We start from the raw sequence: 19,741 nt of genomic DNA, 5'->3' as shown, positions 1-19,741 counted from the left end.
ATCGATCCGTTCAGATACTATAGCACTAAGGGAGGTGTATGCTGCGTGCGTGGGTGTTAGCGGTACTGGCACTAACCTGACGCTGCCTGGGGCGATGCAGACCTTATCTGACCCTAAAAACGTAACTTATATCACCGCCGGGCGATCAGGGGGTTAAACCTTTATAAGGTAATAAACGGCGGGTGCCCTAAAACTATAATAAAATATAATAAACAAACCAACTAACCAGCGTCACCCGTAACAATTATATGGTGATCACTGGTGAAAGGGTTAACTAGGGGGCAATCAAGGGGTTAAAACCTTTAGTAGGTAGTATATAGGGGTCCCTGTCGCTATAAAACACTGACGGCGAACCTATATACTTGCCTCCCTAACTAGCGTCACCTGTGTCACTAATACAGCGATCAGAAAAACGATTGCTTAGTGACACTGGAGACAGGGGGGTGATCACGAGGTTAAAACTTTATTAGGGGGGGTTAGGAGGGTACCCTAGACCTAAAGGGGGCTAACCTAACTGCCCTAACACTTATAACTGTCACAAACTGACACCAATGCAATAATCAGAAAAAAAAAAAAAAAACTGCTTTTGGTGTCAGTGTGACAGGGGGTACAGGGGGGGTGATCAGGGGGTGACAAGTGTGCCTGCATGTTCTACTGGTAGTGTAGTGTTGGTGCAAACTTACTTGGATGTCTTCTCTCCTCGGCGCCAGAACAAAAAGACCGGCTCGAGGAGAGTGACATCACTTCCTCCGCTTCTGTTTACATTCACAGAAGCCGAGGAAGCCCGTCATTGGCCAGGAGCGATCGCGAGGGGGGAGCCACAAATGAGTGGCCTCCCCCTCACCTTTGATCGCCCCTGACCTGAATCCGACCGACGCAGGCACCGGGGGGGCGGTCCGATCGGACCCCCCACCCGCGGGCAGGCAAGGACGTACCTGTAAGTCCTTTTGCCTGCCCGTGCCATTCTGCTGACGTACATCGTCGTGCGGCGGTCGGCAACTGGTTAAATATATATCTCTATGCAATGGTAAATATAAATAACCAACTATATGGTAAGGGAGCAAAATATCTAATCCACTCAGGAGAATAACATACAGAAGAGATATACTGTATAAACTGTTAGAGTCGAGATATACTGTACATACTATTAGAGGAGAGATATACTGTACATACTATTAAAGGGTGAATCTGATAAATATCAGACTCAGATCAAATGTCTTCCTTAAAAAAAAAAAAAAATTTCATTTTAAGAACGTTCATTCAATTTTCTAATCTTTAGTGGGGTCAAATCGACGTTCATTTTCAACCACAGTGACGGGAAAATTTGGAAATAGAAAACTTCTTGGTCAAAGGAATTTTCAGACAGTGTATGTGGTTTTCGTTCAGAAATTACATTCATTTTAAAAACAGAATGTTAAAAACAAGTGAAAATTTCAAACAACATTCTTTCATTCAGCGAATGTGCAAAGATTTTTGTCTGAATATTCTCGCCTGAAAATTGATCTGTGTGGCCAGCATAAGGCTCGCTACACACCTATGCAGTTTGCTTTTGATCTGTTTCTGTGGTGCTTTTTGCTGTGCGTTTTTGCTTTTTTTTTTTTTTTTTTTTTTGGCCATTTTGTCACATTAAATGCTTTTCTGCAGCTTCTCTATTGAAGTATATTAAACCAAAAAAGCACAGTTTTTGCGTTAAAAAATAAAAAGTCTGTGACCCTTTCCAAATACGCAGCGGCTGAAAAAAAACAGATGTGAACGTGTCCAAAGGGAAACCATGTTAACCTCCCTGGCGGTATGATTATTTCGGATTTTAGGTGCTAAAAGCGGTACAATTATTTTGCATGGAAATTTGGCGTTTTATATTGTAGGTCTGTAATTCTTAACAATAACACACTTAAATCTGTCCAAACAAGAATCTAGTAGATATCCCAGGTATGATAAAGTTTGTAACACAAAAACATAAATTTTAATATAATAAATAAAAAAAAATAAAAAAATAATAATAAAATAAATTTCCCCACGATTCACCATCGCTCAATTCTGCAAGTGTTCTAATTTACTATCGCTGTTTTCTAGCTCGTCTAAAGCCACTTTTGACGTAAAGGGACACTTTTTGGTTGCTATGGACAATCTCAAGTTTCCAGGCAGAAAGAACAGTATATGTAATAAAAAACTGCATGCAGGGCATGGGCCAAAGCACTGGGGACAAAAGGGATGTGAAATAATTTCACACAGTACTGTAATCTGTAAGATTACAGTACTGTATGTGTTATGATTTTTACATTTTTTTGAATTTGCCGCCAGGCTCCGCCCCCGTGCGTCGCGACGCTCGCAGGGAACGGAGCCTGGCACAGAGAGGCTTCGGGAGGACGACGGAGCCCACGGACACTGCGGGGGACATCGCAGGATCCCGGGGACAAGGCAAGTGTACCGCTCCAGGATCCTGCAATGTAATCCCGAGTGTGGCTCGGGGTTACCGCTAATGGTGCTGAATTTTAACCCCGAGCCACACTCGGGAAAACCGCCAGGGAGGCTACTGAACTGCAGTGCGCTTCTGCAAAAAAAAAAAAAAAGCACCAAAAAAAGCACAGATGTGAACCAGGTCTAAGATGTTTAGTAACATAATGGAGTTAAAAAAAAAAAAACTAAAATTAGCCCTTTATAGTACAAAAAAAATAAAAAATAAATAATCACTACTGTAAGGGGTTCATTTTTTTACTGTAGAACTGTGAAAGTAACATCTACAGTAGCGATTATTTGCTCTTTGTACTATAAAGGGCTCTTTTTTTAACCCCATTATGTTACTGGCCCGATCAACTATGAAAATAGTAATCGATTTCATAATCGATTAGTTGTTTCAGCCCTATACTGGGGTATGACCCAGGTAATAGAGGAAAATTGGGACAGCCTTAATTTTTAGTAAATTTATCCTACCAATTAAAGCGAAGACCCCCCCGCCATTCATCTATCTTGTTTTATCATGGTAAGCAAAAAGGCATTAAGTTGAGGGATTTATAATCTGAGACATTAGACAATAAACGAACCCTCCCACCAGATAGGTCAGCTCAGTCACTTATTTCAAAAAGGTAGATCAGAGTCCACTGCAATATGTATATCAGGGTCGAACTGGAGAATAGATGACTTCGCCCAATTCAACTTTAACCCGGTGTATCTAGTGAACTGATCAGAAATCCCAAAGTACGCTAATAGAAAATGGAAGAGGAGGTGTCACTTAACAGGAGTATGCCATCAGCATATAACACTAAGCTACTGACAGCAAGTTGTACATTACACCTGTGCCTTCGGGGTGCATGAAAAAGCCATTTTTATCAATTGCACAAGCCAAACTGTGCGCACGCACGCATAAGCCCGAAGGATAACCTTACGTAGGGTAAACATTACTAGTAAACTGACATTATACAATATATAGGCAGAACACTGTGGTACCCTGACCACCACACCTACAGGGGTTTGTACATTGACATCATTCCAAAACCATGATATGGAGTTAAATGTAAAGAGATCTTGCGCAAAGTACAATGATAAGCAGTGATCAATGTGCAATCTTCCTTGTCAAAAGAAGTTTATTGAGTATACAATGTTATAAAGATACATAAAGTAAGTTTACAAGGATCTATAAAGTAAGCTCATTGTTTTACAGTAGGGTTTATATAGGTAAATATCATGAAATTTCAAATATTAAACATTGGGTTCACATAAACCAATGTGCAATCTTCATAACAAGTGAAAATCAAGTGGAAGATTTGAACACCTTGATTGATTTCTTTTTGGAGAACTATTTTATACACTTATTCACTCATTTCACTATATTGCACTGAACTGGACACTTATGTTTTTTTTGCATATTTTTTATGCTCTTTCGTGAAGCTACTACCCATTGCACTTAATGATTTTCACTTATGAAGATTGCACTTTGATCACTGCTTATCATTGCACTTTATATATTTGCGTGAGATCACTTTACATTTATCATTGATTTGTGTGTATTGTGAACACTATTAGGTCTTGCTGCAGATCTATTCTAACACTTTGTCTGTATATTTCATCATTTGTCGGGGTTAGACATATTCACTCATTACTCCCAGTAGTGCCAGGGACAATTTTACACTTTTTATGACATGGAGTTGCCCCCATCACATCCTCCACTCTTCAAGATTTTGGATTGTGTCTGAGGGACTTTTTGCCCATCCAGCCAAAACATTTGTAAGGTTAGGTGCTGATGCTGGATGAGAAGACCTGGCTCACAATTGGCATTCGATTCATCCCAAGTGTGTTCAGTAGGAGTTGAGATCAGGGCTTCGAGTGGGCCATAACATTTCTCCATACCAAACGGGTCAAACCACATCCTTATGCAGCCGGCTTGGTGCAAGGGGGCAGTGTCATGCTGGAACGGAACAGAACAGGGTTGCTCCTTAAAAGGAGAAGCACAGCCAAAGCTCATTTGGCTGCACTTCTCCTGTGGATCACAGGTCCAGGCTTTGGCAAGATCGCCACCATATGGTCAGGATCCAGCCACATGCCTGGACCAGCACCCAGGTCAGTCTATGCAAACCGCTGAGAGCCTGAGCCAGCCACTCCCTCCCCTCCACAGCCCAGTACTCCGACAGTCAGCGGCTCTCTGCTCGGGGAGCTCTGAGAACCGAGCTATTGACGCAGTCTGATCATTTAGTTCAGTCTTAGAGGCGTCGGGGGACCGATGCTACTACCACCTAGGTAAGGATTCTTAAAAAAAAAAAAAAAGCAAAAACATGTCTCCGCCGAAATCCCAGAGTGCTGCCATCACTAAACTCGATCAATAACGCCGGCAGGAGAGGGACGGTGCTGGGGAAGATGGCGGCGCCACGAGTACTGAACAGACCACATTGGGCAGAGACACAGTAAAACTCCTGGAGGCAATAACTTTCTGCCGCACCTCATTAACGGCACAAATTGAGGAGGTTAAGGTTGACATCTCTCTCATGCGGCAGGATTTCCAGAAACTTAGAGAGAGTCACGTCGGCTGAGATCCGAATTAGTGATGTGGAGGACGCCATCCACCCGCTCCGAACAGGTCACGATCGCATGCAATTGCAAATCTCCCAGCTTATCCATAAACAAGATGATATGGAAAATAGAGTTAGGAAACGTAATCCCAGATTTATCGGCCTGCCCGAGGGAGCGGAGGGAAAAGACCCAACTACTTATCTGGAACTAAGAACAACTCCTCACTACCGCTTATGGCCGCGAAGCCTTCTCCCCGACCTTTGTGGTAGAAAGAGCCCATCGTATGCCAGCTAGAGCTCCCCCGCAGGGGGCTCCACACCGCACGTTTATTGCCAAGTTTTTAAACTTCAAAGATCAAGATGCGATTTTGAGGCTGGTCAGGGTGAGGCAATATTGAGCTTGGCAATTCCAAGGTTGCAATCTTTCCGGACTCCTCTGCAGATGTGCAACGTCACCGCCAAAACATTACAGAAGCAAAGATCAAGCATCTTAAGTATTCTATGCTTTTCCCGGGTCGCCTCAGAGTAGAGAGAGATGGTCGGGTATTTTTCTTTGAAGATCCGGAGGAAGTCCTAACCTGGTTGGAACGCCCTGACTCTCCTAGAAGAGCAGCTGAATAGCCGTGGAATACCCTGTTGCGGTTGGAGGGCGCTCTCCACAACTCAAGTGCCTTCCTGTTGCGATATTCACCCTTCAGGGGAATGGAGACTTGGTATGTTCATACGTTTTTATCTCTATTCTCCCTCTCCTTGTTAGACTCTTACCTTGTTCCTGACCCCTGGAGAGACATTGTCATTTCTTGAATATCCCCCGTCTTCTATACTCTGATTGTGAACTGGAGCGCACGCTGATAACTACCAGCACTACAGATACTATGTTCCTCACATTCTGAGCTGTTGGGGACATGAATAAGGAGCACATTCAGTCCTACATCTTACCTACTTCATGCAGCGATTTTTTCACCCCCCCCCCCCCCCCCCCCCAACAACCAAGAAGAGTATTTCCTCTATAGGACCCAGAGGTAACTTTACCCGCATATATCCCAATCTGCATTTGTGGTTTACAGTGCAGCGGCGGTTGACCCTATGTTTTTGGTCCATGAACCTTCCGGGTCCCAGGGATTAACCTATTCATGTAGCTTTATTACCCAAAGTTATGATATGACCCCCTTTTTTTTTGTTATCTGTTTTGTTCTGGGTTATGCCCGCATCAGTTGGGGTCGATGTAGGGTGCGGTGGGGGGAGGGGTTGGTTAATATTCTTATGTTAAATGGCAATACAAATGATTTCATGGTAAATTTGCTATTACTAAAACAGGATAATAATATCATATTTACAATAAGTTTCTTTACTCCTGCGACTAGTTTATGATAGACTCGCTGTATCAGACAATTCATACTGTAGATGGGTAGGGAGGGCTAATCCTGATATAACATCTATATTCCTCTTGGTTAGATGGCTACATTAAAACTACTTACCTGGAATGTCCGTGGTTTGGGTGATAGGGTTAAAAGATCCGCTGTGTTTACATTCCTAAAAAAAAAAAACAGAGCAGACGTGGTGGTGCTGACCGAGACACATGTGGATGGCCGGCTTCAGATGGCTCTTAAGCGACCGTGGATAGGGTGGGCGTATCATTCGACCAATTTGTCCCAGGCTCGTGGGGTCTCGATCCTGATTGCCAAATCAGTGCACTTTGAACTTTGTGATATACTCTGACTCACAGGGACGGTATATATTCCTTTCGGCAAAGATATATGGGGGGTCTTTCCTGATATTGGCAGTTTACGTGCCGGGTTATTGTTTATGGCCCGTTACCCCTCAACACAAGCAATCTGGTTGGGGGATTTTAATGCTACCTTAAATCCCAGCCTTGACAGACCCCAGCCAGTACAGCCACGCAGTACAGTTCCAACGCAGTACAGTTCCAACACACTCCAGTTTCTCAAGACTTATCTCCACCTTTAACCTTATTGATACTTGGCGTCACAAATGCCCCCTTACCAGAGCCTACTCATGCTTCTCGACATCTCATAATACTATGTCCCGTATTGACCTTATAACAGCTGCTCTTACTCCAAGACTGATAATGGCGGAGTTCTCCCCCAGATTACTGTCGGACCACAGCCCTTATTGGGTTGCCCTCTCCATTCCAACTGACAAACCTCCTCCCTTGTGGCGGCTGAACCCTTTTTGGCTCTCCCTATTATCAGAAGATGAAGAGCTCATGTGCTCTTGTACTAACTATTTTGCAGAGAATGCTAGGTCTACTTCCCCTGACATGGTATGGGAATCCTTTCAACTACATGCCCGTATGATATTAACCTCCCGAATTAATAGGTTTAAAAAACAGACTCTGTTGCTGCCCTAGATAGTGCTCTAAGTGACCTATCAACCACTGAACGACAGTATGTGGCTAACCCGTCGGCTGCAGGAGCTGACCCAGCTTCACTTACAGACCAGAGTGGTGGATCAGTTCCAATATGAGGCAGCCAGGCGCAAATTATTCTTTGCTAAACAGAAATTATTTGAGCATGGAGAAAAAGCAGGAAAACTACTAGCCAACCTAGTTCACAACAAAGACAAACCCCCGACTATTATTGCACTCACAGGCCCTGACAGAAATAAGATCAGACCCACAGGCGGTTACCAACCGGTTTAGGGACTTCTCACAATTGTACACTTCCCAAGAGACTAAATCAGCTGACCAACTCTCAGATTTACTGGCAGGAATTAACTTTCCAAAACTGACAGACACTCAGGTTGCTACTTTAGAGGCACCCCTCACGTCCGATGAAGTGGCTATAGCAATCGCCAGTTTGCACAGATCCAAGGCTCCAGGATCTGACGGACTGCCCATAGAATTCTACGCACAATATATAGTGAACTACTCACCCCTAAATTGTTATCCCTTTACAATCACCTCTTTAAAACTTCTACCCTGCCCCCTTCTATGAGAGAGGCAACCGTTGTTCTTATATCAAAATCAGGGAAGGATCTAGGCCTCCCAGAATCGTATAGACCTATATCACTCTTGCAGTTTGATATAAAGATCCTTGCTAAAATGTTGGCACTCCGTTTGAACCAGGTGATACTAAGCCTAATCCATGCTGATCAAGCTGATTTTATGCCAGGGCGTAACACCTCGTTCAACCTCCGGAGACTCTATATCAATCTGCAAACGGTGCATACTGATGTCGGCTCCCAAGTCATTGTAGCCTTGGACACAGCCAAGGCATTTGACTCCGTAGAGTGGCAGTATCTCTGGGGCTGTCTTAGGGGGTTTGGCTTTGGCCCAAACTTCATTAAATGGATCCAGCTCCTATACCAGGCCCCAAGGGGTAGGGTTGTAGCCAATGGTTGGACCTCCCAGCCCTTCGAACTGACCAGAGGCACTAGACAGGGGTGCCCCCCGTCTCCCTTGCTGTATGCTCTGGCAGCCGAACCCCTAGCAATTTCTATCAGACAACCCCATGATTCATGGCCTCCGTCTGGGTTCGCTAGAGGTAAAAATTAGCCTCTATTCGGATGATACACTACTTTTAGCTGATTCTGACATCTCCCTACAAACAGCATTACAAACTATTGAATATTTCGGATCTTTTTCTGGTCTTAAAATTAATTGGGACAAATCTCAAATATTGCCCATAGAGATAGCTTCCCTCCCCCTAAACGGCAAGAACACCTGCCACTGCAACAGGTCAGCTCTATTAAGTATCTGGGTGTGTCTGTTTTCAGGTCACCAGCCGATTACATCTCCATGAACATAGAGCCTCTTTTTACTCTAATTAAACCCAAGATCCAGGTGTGGACTCGGCTGCCATTAGGGGTGTGGTGACGCATTAACGTCATAAAAATTATTTTGCTGCCCAAGATACTGTACATGATCTGGCATACACCTGTATACATACCCTTAAAGCATTTTAAATTGATGGAGGCCTTACTTAACACATTTGTATGGGGCAGTAATAGGCATAAATTGGCTTGGAAAGTACTCAAAAACCCCTCTGACTTGAGTGGAGCAGCACTCCCAGATTTCAATTTATATTATCTTGCATCCCAATTATATCATATCGACAAAACCGACAGAGTCCGGTTTCTTACGCTCCTCTGCCCAAAATGGGCCCAACATACCACGGATCCCCTAACAGCAATCGCAGTGGGGAGGGGCGGCAATGAATCTGAGGGTAACCACAAGTCCCTCCTATACCATTTTAGATGCATATGGGACATCACCACGAAGTTAATTAAGATTCCCACATTTAAATGACTATACCCCTCTATGGCACAATAAATCACTACCTGAATTTCAACGGATCCCTGACACGGAGGTGTGGAGCAAGAGAGGGGTATATTATTTACATTACATACTGCCTGAAGGGAAAGTTAAAACCTTTGAAGACCTCCAAAACCATTACATGCTTCCCAGATCTATGCATTATAGATTTCTCCAATTGAGCCATGCAGCACGCTCCCAATTTTCCCCGACCCCCCCGCAGCCTACCTGTAACGTTTCGGTGGCGGTGATCAAGGGGTCAGACCCGCACAGATGAATCTGATTTTTATAATATGCTCCTCACGCCATCGGCTACTGTATTGACATACAACCTCAAACCAAGATTGGAGAGAGATGTGGGTCCGATGGAAGATGAAGACTGGAACGAGGCGCTAGAAGCCTGTAAACTGGTTTCCCCTAAACTGTCCGATAGGCTATCGCAAATATATATCCTACATAGAGCGTACCTTTACCCCTCTCAGTCACTCGTTTTAGACCTGAAGTCACCACAGCCTGCCTAATGTGTACACAAGCGACTGGTAACTTTTTCCATCTACTCTGGCAGTGTCCTACTTCAGAGACTATGGAAACAGATCGTAGATTTCCTGCATGACGAAATGGGCTCCCCCCTGTCCCTAGACCCTAAACAATGCCTATTAGGCATTTTTCCTGACTCGGACCTCGACAAGTATACAAAACTGTTCCTTCATGAAACAATTTTCTCAGCTAGGAAGGTTATCGCCCGACAGTGGATAAGGTCTATTTCCCCAAGCTTTTCTGAGTGGAAAGCAGACGTAAATACTACCCTACCGTACAAGAGATTTATGTATCTTAATAGATGCTGTCCAGATAAATATAACAAAACCTGGGACAGGTGGCTCAAGTCCTCTACCACATGCACGGACCGACTCTAAAGATTATATTATATCTGGTAACTGTTCTTAACTGGAGATTTGTGAATGTTCTCATCCTGATGCCCTTCACTCAATACTACTTGTATGAAGTTTTTTTTTTTTTTTTTTCCTTTTTTTAGTATATTCCTTCAATAATCCCACAAGCATTAATGTACATATGTTTTGTCTTTGCTGAATTTCCTTGATATTGTTGCCATATACCTTGCAATGTTATGTTTCACTTGTACAGTGTTAAAAAAAAAAAAAAAAAAAAAAAAAAAAAAAAAAAGCAAAAATTCCATACTCTTAAAAAACAGTGGCTAAAAGGTTGTTAAAGTAAAATTGCCCAAAATGAGTTTGTATGCTGTATTTGCAGCACCCTTCACTGGAAGCACAAGACTACCATCAATGGGAGGGGCAGCCACATACATTTGGCCATATACTGTGTGAGGTAACGGTCATTTGAAGGGTGTTTTTTTTAGCCATCAGCTGCATCACCATACACTGGTCTGCTTGCCACTAGCTGCCTTCAGCCAAGCCTAACAACCAGATCCTCACCTTAACAACCAGATCCACAAAGCCCTTGTCATCATCACTGGACACTGGAGTGTAGGGTCGCACCACCAGATTCCCATCTATCCTGGCAGACAGGTAAATGTGTTGGCCTAAAGATTAAAAAAAAAAAAAAAAAAAAAAAAAGGAGGGGGGGTTTAAAGGCATACTATTCCAATACCATGAACAGTTTGTGTCTATCAGAGTGTAAAAGGTGTTCTGTAACTCACCGATGGGGAGACCCAGGATGTGGTCGAGAGACGGCAGAGCAAAGCGGAACATCCTTGTGTCATGGCTGATTTCCTGGGAAAAAAAAAAAAAAAAAACACTATTCAGAATACACTGGATAGAAGAACTGAAGAATTGTATCTACAGGAGATCTGCCTGGGTATGGTGAGCCTTAAAAGGATAAGTTCACCTTTTGTAACATGTTACCCCCATTTCCAGGGGGATAACAAACTGACCGGCCGCGCACCTGTTTAACAAAAAAATAAATTAAAAAAACCCACACGTGGCTGAGCAGGGGGCACCACCCACCTGATCGCATCACTCATTGACAGGGCTCTGCGCATGGAAGACTACAAGGTCTGGCAGCCTCTTTGCAGCCGTCGGCTTGTAGTTTTCAGTGAACTACCACGGTGCTGTGGGAGTTCATTCATGCTTCCTGTCAGGCTGTATCTGCTTACCCATACAGGCATACCGATACACTGGCAGATCCGCATGGCACCAGAGATCTTCTGATCGCTAGTGCAATGCTTTACAGGCTCCAAATAAATGCACGTTTTTACCTAAAAAAAAAAAAAAAAAAAAGCGCATTTTTTCCCCCAAAAAGTGAAATAATCTATTAAAGTGCTTAGCCCATGCACAAAAAACTAAAGTTTCACTAAGGCCTAGTTCCAGGTTTCACTTACCTTTAAAGCCTACATCAAGAAATACTATAAAATTCTAAATAGTCTGTTTAGACCAAGCTGGCCTAACCAAACTATTTCCTTAAACAATGTCAGCACTGTGTGTAGTATCAGCTAAATACAGTGCTGTGTTCTGGCAGCGGTATGTGGACTTCCTGTTCTGCTTAGCCATTCATAGGAAGCCTAGATTTAAAATTAAATACAAGACTCCCTCTGATTGAAGTGGAGGAGAGGTGGACAGACGACATCACGATACCCACCTCAACCAACCACTCACAGGAAGTCATGTATTCATTCAATGTAAATTGCTGCTGTATTTATTGATGGAGGAAGTAGTGTGGTCTAAACATATTATTTATGTTGAAAAGAAAGCTGGAGTTAAAATCAGATTTCCACAAAAAAACAAAAACACAGCAAGTTAGACTTACCGGTAACTTGTTTTCCAATAGGCTTTCAGGACAGCACCTGAGAGATCATGGCTCCTCCTCCCACAGGTAACCTCAATCAAGTCTTTAATAGGAGGCCTCCACGTTGCTTCCATCAGTTGTTTGTAGAGAACCTCCAGCCCCAGCTGCCACACATAAGCGACAGTTATATCATAGCATTACAGCAACAGAATAAATAGGGCGAGTTACTGCTGTCCTGAAAGCCTATTGGAAAACAAGTTACCGGTAATTCCAACTTGCATTTTTCCAAAACGTCTTTCAGGACAGCACCCGAGGGGATTATCGAGACTTACTCCATTTAGGGAGTGACAACAGCCTGTAAGACTTTCCCTCCGAAAGCCTGGTCCCCAGCCGTCATGAGGTCTAACCTAGAATGACGGGCAAAGGTCGTCAGACTTGTCCAAGTAGCTGCATTACAGATTTGACCAGCATTTTCTGCCCAACTCACCGCCGAAGCTCTTGTAGAATGAGCCTGGATACTCACTGGACTCTTGGCCTGTAAGGGAATAGGCTTTCAGAGACAGCCATTCTCAACCATCTGGCAATGGTTCCTCTGGAAACTTGTCTTCCTTTTTTATTACCAGCAAATATAATGAATAATGCGTCTGAATGTCTAAAGTCTTTAGTGGCTTCCAAGTAACTCAAGACTGCTCTTTTAACATCCAGGGTATGGAATTCTTCCTTCTTACCCAATGGATCAGAACAAAAACGTGGGAAGGAAGTATCTCCTGGGTTCGATTCTGGACCGAAGCGACCTTCGGTAAAAAATTAGGATACGAAAAAAAATGGCTCCCCGTTTGACAATGCTTGCAGCTTACTAACTCTTCGAGCTGTTGTAATAGCAAAAAAAAAAAAAAAAAAAAAAAAAAAAAAAAAGGTTGTTAACCACTTGCCGACCGCCTAACGTATATATACGTCGGCAGAATGGCACGGGCAGGCAGAATCACGTACCTGTACGTGATCTGCCTCCCGCGGGCGGGGGGTCCGATCGGACCCCCCCCCGGTGCCATCGGCGGTCGGCATCTGACTGGGAGCGTCGGGAGGCGAGGGGGAGACCATCCGATCGTGGCCCCCCCCTCGCGATCGCTCCCAGCCAATGGGAATCCTCCTCTGCCTGTGTATAGTTTCACACAGGCAGAGGATGTGATGTCATCTCTCCTCGGTCTGGCAGTTTCCGTCCAGCGCCGAGGAGAGAAGACATGTAAGTGCACAACACACAAACACACACAGTAGAACATGCCAGGCATACCTTACACCCCCGATCCCCCCCCGATCGCCCCCCGATCCCCCCCCAATCACCCCCCCCCCCCCCGTCACAAACTGACATTAGCAGTATTTTTTTTTTTTTTTTTTTTTTTTTTTCTGATTACTGCATAGTGTCAGTTTGTGACAGTTGCAGTGTTAGGGCAGTGAGTGGTAGCCCCCTTTAGGTCTAGGATACCCCCCTAACCCCCCCTAATAAAGTTTTAACCCCTTGATCACCCCCTGTCACCAGTGTCGCTAAGCGATCATTTTTCTGATCGCTGTATTAGTGTCGCTGGTGACGATAGTTAGAGACGTAAATATTTAGGTTCGCTGTCAGCGTTTTATAGCGACAGGGACCCCCATATACTATCTAATAAAGGTTTTAACCCCTTGATTGCCCCCTAGTTAACCCTTTCACCACTGATCACCGTATAACTGTTACGAGTGACGCTGGTTAGTTTGTTTATTTTTTATAGTGTCAGGGCACCCGCCGTTTATTACCGAATAAAGGTTTAGCCCCCTGATCGCCCGGCGGTGATATGCGTCGCCCCAGGCAGCGTCAGATTAGCGCCAGTACCGCTAACACCCACGCACGCAGCATACGCCTCCCTTAGTGGTATAGTATCTGTACGGATCAATATCTGATCCAATCAGATCTATACTAGCGTCCCCAGCAGTTTAGGGTTCCCGAAAACGCAGTGTTAGCGGGATCAGCCCAGATACTCGCTAGCACCTGCGTTTTGCCCCTCTGCCCGGCCCACCCAAGTGCAGTATCGATCGATCACTGTCACTTACAAAACACTAAACGCATAACTGCAGCGTTCGCATAGTCAGGCCTGATCCCTGCGATCGCTAACAGTTTTTTTGGTAGCGTTTTGGTGAACTGGCAAGCACCAGCCCCAGGCAGCGTCAGATTAGCGCCAGTACCGCTAACACCCACGCACGCAGCATACGCCTCCCTTAGTGGTATAGTATCTGAACGGATCAATATCTGATCCGATCAGATCTATACTAGCGTCCCCAGCAGTTTAGGGTTCCCACAAACGCAGTGTTAGCGGGATCAGCCCAGATACCTGCTAGCACCTGCGTTTTGCCCCTCCGCCCGGCCCAGCCCAGCCCACCCAAGTGCAGTATCGATCGATCACTGTCACTTACAAAACACTAAACGCATAACTGCAGCGTTCGCAGAGTCAGGCCTGATCCTTGCGATCGCTAACAGTTTTTTTGGTAGCGTTTTGGTGAACTGGCAAGCACCAGCGGCCTAGTACACCCCGGTCGTAGTCAAACCAGCACTGCAGTAACACTTGGTGACGTGGCGAGTCCCATAAGTGCAGTTGAAGCTGGTGAGGTGACAAGCACAAGTAGTGTCCCGCTGCCACCAAGAAGACGAACACAGGCCCGTCGTGCCCATAATGCCCTTCCTGCTGCATTCGCCAATCCTAATTGGGAACCCACCGCTTCTGCGGCGCCCGTACTTCCCCCATTCACATCCCCAACCAAATGCAGTCGGCTGCATGAGAGGCATTTTCTTTATGTCCTCCCGAGTACCCCTACCCAACGAACCCCCCCCCAAAAAAGATGTCGTGTCTGCAGCAAGCGCGGATATAGACGTGACACCCGCTATTATTGTCCCTCCTGTCCTGACAATCCTGGTCTTTGCATTGGTGAATATTTTGAACGCTACCATGCACTAGTTGAGTATTAGCGTAGGGTACAGCATTGCACAGACTAGGCACACTTTCACAGGGTCTCCCAAGATGCCATCGCATTTTGAGAGACCCGAACCTGGAACCGGTTACAGTTATAAAAGTTAGTTACAAAAAAAAGTGTAAAAAAAAAAAAAACACATACAAAAATATAAAATAAAAAAAAAATAGTTGTCGTTTTATTGTTCTTTCTCTCTCTATTCTCTCTCTCTATTGTTCTGTTCTTTTTTACTGTATTCTATTCTGCAATGTTTTATTGTTATTATGTTTTATCATGTTTGCTTTTCAGGTATGCAATTTTTTATACCTTACCGTTTACTGTGCTTTATTGTTAACCATTTTTTTGTCTTCAGGTACGCCATTCACGACTTTGAGTGGTTATACCAGAATGATGCCTGCAGGTTTAGGTATCATCTTGGTATCATTCTTTTCAGCCAGCGGTCGGCTTTCATGTAAAAGCAATCCTAGCGGCTAATTAGCCTCTAGACTGCTTTTACAAGCAGTGGGAGGGAATGCCCCTCCCCCCCCAACGTCTTCCGTGTTTTTCTCTGGCTCTCCTGTCTCAACAGGGAACCTGAAAATGCAGCCGGTGATTCAGCCAGCTGACCATAGAGCTGATCAGAGACCAGAGTGGCTCCAAACATCTCTATGGCCTAAGAAACCGGAAGCTACGAGCATTTTATGACTTAGATTTCGCCGGATGTAAACAGCGCCATTGGGAAATTGGGAAAGCATTTTATCACACCGATCTTGGTGTGGTCAGATGCTTTGAGGGCAGAGGAGAAATCTAGGGTCTAATAGACCCCAATTTTTGCAAAAAAGAGTACCTGTCACTACCTATTGCTATGATAGGGGATATTTACATTCCCTGAGATAACAATAAAAATGATTAAAAAAAAAAAAAAAAAATGAAAGGAACAGTTTAAAAATAAGATAAAAAAATAATAATAATAAAGAAAAAAAAAAAAAAAAAAAAAAAAAAAAAAAGCACCCCTGTCCCCCCTGCTCTCGCGCTAAGGCGAACGCAAGCGTCGGTCTGGCGTCAAATGTAAACAGCAATTGCACCATGCATGTGAGGTATCGCCGCGAAGGTCAGATCGAGGGCAGTAAGTTTAGCAGTAGACCTCCTCTGTAAATCTAAAGTGGTAACCTGTAAAGGCTTTTAAAGGCTTTTAAAAATGTATTTAGTTTGTCGCCACTGCACGTTTGTGCGCAATTTTAAAGCATGTCATGTTTGGTATCCATGTACTCGGCCTAAGATCATCTTTTTTATTTCATCAAACATTTGGGCAATATAGTGTGTTTTAGTGCATTAAAATGTAAAAAAGTGTGTTTTTTCCCCAAAAAATGCGTTTGAAAAATCGCTGCGCAAATACTGTGTGAAAAAAAAAAATGAAACACCCACCATTTTAATCTGTAGGGCATTTGCTTTAAAAAAAATATATAATGTTTGGGGGTTCAAAGTAATTTTCTTGCAAAAAAAAATTATTTTTTTATGTAAACAATAAGTGTCAGAAAGGGCTTTGTCTTCAAGTGGTTAGAAGTGTGGGTGATGTGTGACATAAGCTTCTAGATGTTGTGCATAAAATGCCAGGACAGTTCAAAACCCCCCCAAATGACCCCATTTTGGAAAGTAGACACCCCAAGCTATTTGCTGAGAGTCATGTTGAGTCCATGGAATAATTTATATTGTGACACAAGTTGCGGGAAAGAGACAATTTTTTATTTTTTTTATTTTTTTTTGCGCAAAGTTGTCACTAAATGATATATTGCTCAAACATGCCATGGGAATGTGTGAAATTACACCCCAAAATACATTCTGCTGCTTCTCCTGAGTACGGGGATACCACATGTGTGGGACTTTTTGGGAGCCTAGCCGCGTACGGGACCCCGAAAACCAAGCACCGCCTTCAGGCTTTCTTAGGCCGTAAATTTTTGATTTCACTCTTCACTGCCTATCACAGTTTCGGAGGCCATGGAATGCCCAGGTGGCAAAAAAACCCCCCAAATGACCCCATTTTGGAAAGTAGACACCCCAAGCTATTTGATGAGAGGTATAGTGAGTATTTTGCAGACCTCACTTTTTGTCACAAAGTTTTGAAAATTGAAAAAAGAAAAAAAAAAATTTTTTTTCTCGTCTTTCTTTATTTTCAAAAACAAATGAGAGCTGCAAAATACTCACCATGCCTCTCAGCAAATAGCTTGGGGTGTCTACTTTCCAAAATGGGGTCATTTGGGGGGGGTTTGTGCCACCTGGGCATTCCATGGCCTCCGAAACTGTGATAGGCAGTGAGGAGTAAAATCAAAAATGTACGCCCTTAGAAATCCTGAAGGCAGTGATTGGTTTTCGGGGTCCCGTACGCGGCTAGGCTCCCAAAAAGTCCCACACATGTGGTATCCCCATACTCAGGAGAAGCAGCTAAATGTATTTTGGGGTGCAATTCCACATATGCCCATGGCCTGTGTGAGCAATATATCATTTAGTGACAACTTTGTGCAAAAAAAAAAAAAAAAAAAAAAAAAAAAAATTTGTCACTTTCCCGCAACTTGTGTCAAAATATAAAACATTCCATGGACTCAACATGCCTCAAAGCAAATAGCTTGGGGTGTCTACTTTCCAAAATGGGGTCATTTGGGGGGTTTTTATGTCATCTGGGCATTTTATGGCCTTCAAAACTGTGATAGGTAGTGAGGAGTAAAATCAAAAATGTACGCCCTTAGAAATCCTGAAGGCAGTGATTGGTTTTCGGGGCCCCGTACGCGGCTAGGCTCCCACAAAGTCTCACACATGTGGTATCCCCATACTCAGGAGAAGCAGCTAAATGTATTTTGGGGTGCAATTCCACATATGCCCATGGCCTGTGTGAGCAATATATCATTTAGTGACAAATTTTTGTAATTTTTTTTTTTTTTTTTTTTGTCATTGTTCAATCACTTGGGACAAAAAAAATGAATATTCAATGGGCTCAACATGCCTCTCAGCAAATTCCTTGGGGTGTCTACTTTCCGAAATGGGGTCATTTGTGGGGGTTTTGTACTGCCCTGCCATTTTAGCACCTCAAGAAACGACATAGGCAGTCATAAATTAAAGGCTGTGTAAATTCCAGAAAATGTACCCTAGTTTGTAGACGCTATAACTTTTGCGCAAACCAATAAATATACACTTATTGACATTTTTTTTACCAAAGACATGTGGCCGAATACATTTTGGCCTAGATGTATGACTAAAATTGAGTTTATTGGATTTTTTTTAGAACAAAAAGTAGAAAATATCATTTTTTTTCAAAATTTTCGGTCTTTTTCCGTGTATAGCGCAAAAAATAAAAACGGCAGAGGTGATCAAATACTATCAAAAGAAAGCTCTATTTGTGGGAAGAAAAGGACGCAAATTTCGTTTGGGTACAGCATTGCATGACCGCGCAATTAGCAGTTAAAGCGACGCAGTGCCGAATTGTAAAAAGTGCTCTGGTCAGGAAGGGGGTAAAACCTTCCGGGGCTGAAGTGGTTAAAGTAACCAAATTTCACAGAGGCCAAATTAATGGGTTCAAAAGGTTCCCTAATCAGGGCCTGTAGAACTGATAAGTCCCATACTGGACAACTTTTGATCACCACTGGTCTTGACTGGATGAGAGCTTTAAAGAATCTGATCACTAAGGGTTCTGATGAAATAAATTTTTCCAAAAATACCCCCAATGCGGCAACTAGAACCTTGAGGGTGCTGACCGCTAGGCCCTTGTCTGCTCCATCTTGCAGGAATTCCAGAATAGAGGAAATCTGTTTTAATGATCTGCCGGATGCTGTGCACCAGGAGTTGAAGACTTTCCAGACTTTGGAATATATTGCTCTGGTAACCTTTCTGCTAGATAGGAGGGTAGCAACCAATCAGAGAAACCTCTTCTCCTCAAGAACTGCTCCTCAGAAGCCAAGCTGTGAGTTTTAGCTTTGCTACTTCCTGGTGAAGCAGGGGACCTTGTAACATCAGGTCTTGTCTCAATGGAAGGTGCCAATACGGTTTTAGTTGCATCTGTAGAAGGGATGAAAACCAAGGCCTTTTGGGCCAGAAAGGAATGATGAGGATTACTGTCGTATCCTCTTTCTGGATTTTTGTTATGACCTGAGGGATAAGCTGAAACGGGGGGGGTGTCTGAAATGGAGCTTTGCCCACTGAACTGCCGGTATGGAAGAGGTCAGGGTTCCCAACGATGACATGATCTTCCTGATGGACAGAAGCTGACTGGACTGTAACAGTGACATCACTTCTAACAACCTTTTCTGTTTTTCTTCTGGAAGAAAAATTTTTTTGCTCCAAAAGAGTGGATACGGAAACCCAGGAATAACACTTCCGGTGAGGGAATCAGATTTGACTTTGAGGTTTAAGATCCACCCTATGGATTCTAGGTGAACACGGGCTCTGACCAAGTTTTCCTGAAGACCTTCTCTGGTTTGAGCAAAAAACAGCAGGTTGTCCAGATAAGGAATCAACGAGATTCCTTCTAGGCGCAAATGCTTCGGCCATTACTTTCGTGAACACCCTTGGGGATGACAGACCGAATGGGAGTGCTCTGAATTGCAGATGTAACACCTTCTTTCGGTGCTAACCTCAGATATTTCTGGGACCTGGAGGCAATAGGAATGTGGAGGTAGGCATCTTGTAAATCTATTGATGCCATGTAGCACCCTTGATTCAGGAGGTTTTTTTACTGAGAAAATGGAAT

The 19,741-nt window shown here is 43.7% G+C and overlaps 1 protein-coding gene across 1 annotated transcript in view; it reads right to left on the bottom strand.

Annotated features, from left to right (window-relative positions):
- CYB5R3 (cytochrome b5 reductase 3) overlaps window positions 1-19,741 on the bottom strand; it is a 63,949-nt gene that overhangs the window by 23,842 nt on the left and 20,366 nt on the right. Inside the window, exons 3-4 of the mRNA XM_073621701.1 lie at window positions 10,952-11,024; window positions 10,728-10,834 (exon numbers count right to left, since the gene is read on the bottom strand). Of these exons, the coding sequence (XP_073477802.1) occupies window positions 10,728-10,834; window positions 10,952-11,024 (180 nt within the window). The remainder of the gene's footprint in view (window positions 1-10,727; window positions 10,835-10,951; window positions 11,025-19,741) is intronic.

This window comes from Aquarana catesbeiana, linkage group LG03 (assembly GCF_042186555.1).
Source record: "Aquarana catesbeiana isolate 2022-GZ linkage group LG03, ASM4218655v1, whole genome shotgun sequence".
Lineage (NCBI taxonomy): Eukaryota > Metazoa > Chordata > Amphibia > Anura > Ranidae > Aquarana > Aquarana catesbeiana.
This window is presented reverse-complemented; position numbering and strand designations above follow the sequence as displayed.